We start from the raw sequence: 5,298 nt of genomic DNA on the forward strand, positions 1-5,298 counted from the left end.
TACCTGTGGATCAGGCTGGTCTTCCCAACATACAGGTCCCCCACGACCACCACCTTGGAGAGTCTGAGCCTGTAAGAAACACCTTGTGGCGCGTGGCAGGGGTGGGACAGGTCTTCAGACCCTCCCTGCATTCTCTTGGCGCCAGGCAGGACCACCCTGGCCCAGCCACAGAGAGGAGGGTGGGGAGCCAGACGCCCAGCCAGACCGCAGTCCTTGTCCTGAGAACCACACTGGGGACAGCAGAGGCTGGGCGGCGGCCTGGGGTAATCGCGAGAGCCATGGGTGTGGGCAAGCCCTGGGCAGCTGGGCTGGAGCCTGGCTGAGGTGCCTACAGCCAGCCAGCATGGTCCGTGTGGCCTGTGGGCAAGGACATGCAGGACAAGAACCAGCGGACAGCCAGTGTCAGCGAGACAGCCCTGCGCCCAAGCTTCCTGGGATGGAGCCTGCGTGGGCTGTGTGCCTGCGAGTGTGGGAGGGCCAGGCTGCGTCCGCCTGGACCCTGTGTCCCAGACAGAGGGGCCAGGTCCGCCCGGACCCCACGCCCCAGACTGAGGGGTGCATCTACCCTGGCCAGTTGCCCCAGGGGCACCCTGACCCAATGGAGGGGCAGAGGTCCTTCCGAGGGCTTGTGGCAGGACTCTATGCCTTGATGTCCCTCCTTCCTGGTGCTGTTGGGAGGGGCCGGGGGACAATATGTGCACCCAGCATGTGGTTCAGAACCAGCAACCCAGACTTGGGGACCACTGCCCTCACCCTGACCCGTGCCACGCTGGCCATGTGGCTATGGGGACCCCTGAGTGATGCACCCCGAGGCTCTCTGGTACCTCTGCCTGGCCTCCCCTGACACCTATGTGACAGCAGTGAGCCCTGTGGGACAGGGACAAGGGCAGGCTGTGCCTTCTTGTCACAGGAGTGGCTGCACCCAGACAGGGGACAGAGCCCTTGCCAGGTGACTGCTCGGGGACCAGAGCACAGGCTGGGGGAGCACTCAGGCTGGGGAACTGAAGCACACATTGTGGGGGGGCTCCTGCCCACGCAGGGGAGAGTGCAAATGTGGGCCCAGAGAAGGTCCCAGAGCCACTGCAACAGCTGTGCTGAGACCTGAAGGGGGAGGGGGCCGAGGGTCAGAGGAGGGACGTGCGGACAGGGAGTGTGTGCTGAAGCCGAGACAGCAAGGCGCCAGTTCCACACGGCAGGGCAGTGTCCAGGAAGGCAGAGGGCACCTGACCCCGGTCAGGCCTGTACCGGATGCAGGGTCTCGTCGGTGTTGGGGAGCCCTTTGCTGTGTCACTCCCACCACTCACTCTAACAGTGGGCTCCCCTGAGCCCCCCACCCCAGGCTGGCATTCACCCTGCACCCCGCTTCCCCGGGCCCTGCACCCCGCCTTCCCGGGGCCCTGCGCCCGCCCCGTCTGGCACTCACCCGACTGTCCCTGTGTCTCCACGCTCACAGGCTGCACTAACCTGCCCATGAAAGTGCTCCTTGAGCTGCAGGCAGGCGGCAGGTGTGTACCACTGGAAAGGACAGATGGATGACACATGGTCCATGAGCAGGGCCACGAGGGGACGCATGATCCCTCAGCCTCGTGAACAAGTCTGACACACCAGCCACTGAAACCCCCATGGGGCACAGCCCTGCTCTGACACACCAGGGGGCGGGCCGCCACATTGGCCCCAGAGTGACTGGTCATACGTCCACGCACACGCCTCCTCCCTCTTTTGTCCGAATGTCACACTGTGCTGGCCTGAGTGTCACTGTGAGGCTGGAGGCTATGCCAGAGGTACATCAAATACCACAGGGTGACCCATGGTGGACAGGCTTCAGCAGAGCTTCAAGACTGAGACAGACTTGGAAGAAGGAAGGGGCCATCCCCTTCTCAAAGAACTGGCCAGTGAAAACCCTATGAATAGCAGAGAAACACTGTCTGATATGTTACTGGGAAACCTTATGAAGAGCCCTGAAACACTGTCCGACATAGTACCGGAAGAAGGCGCTCAAAATACAACCGGAGAAGTGCTGCCTCCTCGGAGCAGAGCCGACCTTAGTGACAGATGGATGTGATAGGTTGGATTCTCTAGAGAAGTGAAACCAGTAAAGCTTATGTATGCATACAGAGAAAGAGAAATGTATCTTAGGAAAATGGCTCACACACTCATAGAAGTTGGCAAGTCCCAAGTTCTTGGATCAAACGTCAAGCTAGAGGCTTTTCCTGACTTATGCAGCTGCAGGGGCTGACAAGCTCAAGGTTGGCAGGCAGAATACGGGCTGTTGACTCCAATGAATGATGGATCCAAGATCTCCAGGCCGAATGGTGGACAGTTGTAGGCAGCACAACAGAATCCCGATCCACAGAAGAGTGTCTCTTTTCCCAGCATGTCCATAAATACATTGGAAGCAGGCCACACCCCTAGGGAAACTCCCTTTCAACAGATTGGCTGCTCAAAACATATACACCTGATCCCATCACGGGAATAACTACATCACAACAGCTTAAACCACACAGGATTGTGGTCCAGCCAAGTTGACACACAGCTCCAACTATCACAATGGAGTAAAGCTTTCGGGACTTCCATTTGCTGATGGGGTGGAACTCAAAACGGGAAGAAATAGCTGCAAACATCCATCACTAATTGGAACGTGGAGTGTACAGAGTATAAGTCTAGGTGTAGTGCAGTGAGGTACCTGACAGATGGCTCTTCTAGCTGTGGGCTTTGTGACGCCCACCACTAGGTGGGTCTATGCAAAGGTGAGGTGCTCTGGGCCATTAGGAGATGGGATGTTGTTGTTGTTGTTACGTGCCCTCGAGTCGTACTCGACTCATAGCGACCCCTCCTTGGGTTGTCGAGGCAGTATCACTATGGAAGTAGATTGCCCAACCTTCCTTCCAAGGAGTGGCTAGTGGGTTTGAACTGCCAGCCTTCTGGTTAGCAGTCAAGTGCCTTAGGCACTATGCTACCAGAGATCCTGGAAGATGGGATAGCTTGTGAGTAACGTAAATAAGGTGCCTGGCACCCTTGTGGGGGTTGTTGTGGTTGTTGTTAGGTGCCGTTGAGTCGGCCCAACTCATAGTGACCCCATGTACAACAGAAAGAAACACTGCCCGGTCCTGTGCCAGCCTCACGATCCTTGCTACACCTGAGCCCATCGTTGCAGCCACCATGTTGATCCATTTCCTTGAGGGCCTTCCCCTTTTCTGTTGACCCTCCACTTCGCTAAGCACAATGTCCTTTTCCAGGGAATGGTCCCTTCTGACATGACTGAAGTAGGTGAGACAAAGTCTGGCCATTCTCGCTTCCAAGAAGCATTCTTGCTGCACTTCTTCCAGGACAGATCTGTTAGTTCTTCTGGCGTCCATGGGACTTTCAGCATTCTTTGTCAGCACCACAACTCAAAACATCACTTCTTCGGTCTTCCTTATTCATTGTCCAGCTCTCACATGCATATGGGGTGACTGGAAATACCATGGCTTGGGTCAGGCACACCTTAGTCTTCAAAGTGACCTCTTTGCTCTTCAACACTTTAAAGAGGTCTTTTGTAGCAGATTTGCCCAGTGCAACATGGTGTCTGATCTCTTGACTGCTGCTTCCACTGGTGTTGACTGTAGAACCAAGTAAAATGGGGTAGTGAGGGTGGGACCATGCAAATAAGGTATATGGAACCCTAATGTGGGCATTGGTTTTGTCACTCTGCTGGGCTTCAAATGAGCCCTCCTAGAGGGAGAAGGGGCGAATCTCACTGCCATCAAGAGAGAAGCGCTGGAGGTGAAGTGGAGTGCATCCTTGGACCAGAGATCCCTGCACTGAACCTCCTTGGCCGACGACTGGCAGAGGAACCAAGAGGCATGAGACAGAGTGACAGGCTTGCAGGCCCACAGAGTGAGAAAGCTGAGTGTCTTTGGGCAGAAGGCTATGCTGGCAGAGTGGGATGCACCTAGGTGACCCTCAGCAGAGCTAAAAGAGCTTTGTAACACTTGCCTGAGCAGGGCAGAGGCCAGGCTGAGAGGCCGAGGGCCAGAAAGAGGCATGTCTGAGGGGACAGCAGAGGAGAGACTGTCCTGATTGAAGAACTGTGTCCTGAGCGTGTTCCTGAACCTGAATTGTAGCCTGTTACTTCCCTAATAAATTCCATCATCGTGAGGATTGTCTGTGAGTTCTGTGTGGCCACTGCAATGAATTATCGAACCCAGCAGAGAAGTAGTGAGTGCCGTGGGAGGGACGGCTGGTGTCAGAGTTGGTAAAAGGCTGGAGGGTGGCAGTACATCGGGCCTCATAGGAATCAGCCTTGGGCTGCTGATGGTGATTCTGTCTTCCTCTTGGGAAGTTAGAGGAGGTCAGAAGATGCCACCCCCACGTCCTTTTTGCACTAGTAAAATTGGAAGTCATCAAAAATGAAAGAAACACATAAAGAGGATAGCCTAGGCTAAGTGAGCTGAAACAGACTGGTATTGGCCATTTTGAATCAGACATATGTTCAATGCTGAGAGTGACACTCCGAAGAGGAATTGCACCGCACTGACCATCACAGAGGACACTGCAAAATGTTCCCCGAAGTACAGTGCTGTCAGTGATGGTATAATAGCCACACGTCCACAAGGGAATCCAGTTAGTACAGCTATTATTCAAACTGACGCCCCAATGGAGGAGGGGGGAGGAGAGCTATTACCCTGTGGGGAACGTAGCCAGCGTCACAGAACAAAGTGTGCATAAACTGTTGAACGTAAAACTAATCTGCTTTGTTCAATTTCACCCAAATCTTCCTTCTGAGGAGTGGCCGCTGGGTTTGAACCTCCAGCCTTCTGGTTAGCAGTCAAATGCCTTAGGCACCACGCCACCAGAGCTCCCCAAATCACACTAAAAAGCTAAAAAAACAACAAAGTTGTGTACCCCCTACCAAATCTATCAAAGGTAAAGAAATTGAAGACTTTTTTTGCCAAATTCTGCAATCAACCAAATATGCAATCAGAATGCATTTGCTAATTACTGGTGAAAGCTTACTGGTCTCATAGAGCATGATGAAACCCCCAAAACTGTGGTCCCTAGTCACCCTTTGGGCCTGGAATTGAACTCACTCTTGTGGCTTCCAGCCGAACAACAGACAGGCACATGGGGTGAACATTCACACCAGGTAGATACACTCCTTAGAGCCATCAATCCCGGTTGAACAGAAGGGCAGTGTTTGCACAGGGAGACAGCTCAGGGGACAGGAGGACATAGAAAAGAAGGACACAGGGAAGAGTTAACTATGGGGAGGAAGTGGGAAGAGAGCAGTTACACTGTGGAGAATTGCAGTCAATGTCA

General features: G+C 54.2%; 1 protein-coding gene across 1 annotated transcript in view; it reads right to left on the reverse strand.

Moving 5' to 3' along the window:
- Positions 1–5,298, reverse strand: part of RAB36 (RAB36, member RAS oncogene family) — a 16,490-nt gene that overhangs the window by 9,381 nt on the left and 1,811 nt on the right. Inside the window, exons 2-3 of the mRNA XM_007957403.2 lie at positions 1,424–1,515; positions 2–69 (exon numbers count right to left, since the gene is read on the reverse strand). Coding sequence (XP_007955594.2) covers positions 2–69; positions 1,424–1,515 — 160 coding nt within the window. The remainder of the gene's footprint in view (position 1; positions 70–1,423; positions 1,516–5,298) is intronic.

Source organism: Orycteropus afer, unplaced genomic scaffold (genome assembly GCF_000298275.1).
Source record: "Orycteropus afer afer isolate SDZICR_OR568_19922 unplaced genomic scaffold, OryAfe1.0 scaffold00744, whole genome shotgun sequence".
Classification (NCBI taxonomy): domain Eukaryota; kingdom Metazoa; phylum Chordata; class Mammalia; order Tubulidentata; family Orycteropodidae; genus Orycteropus; species Orycteropus afer.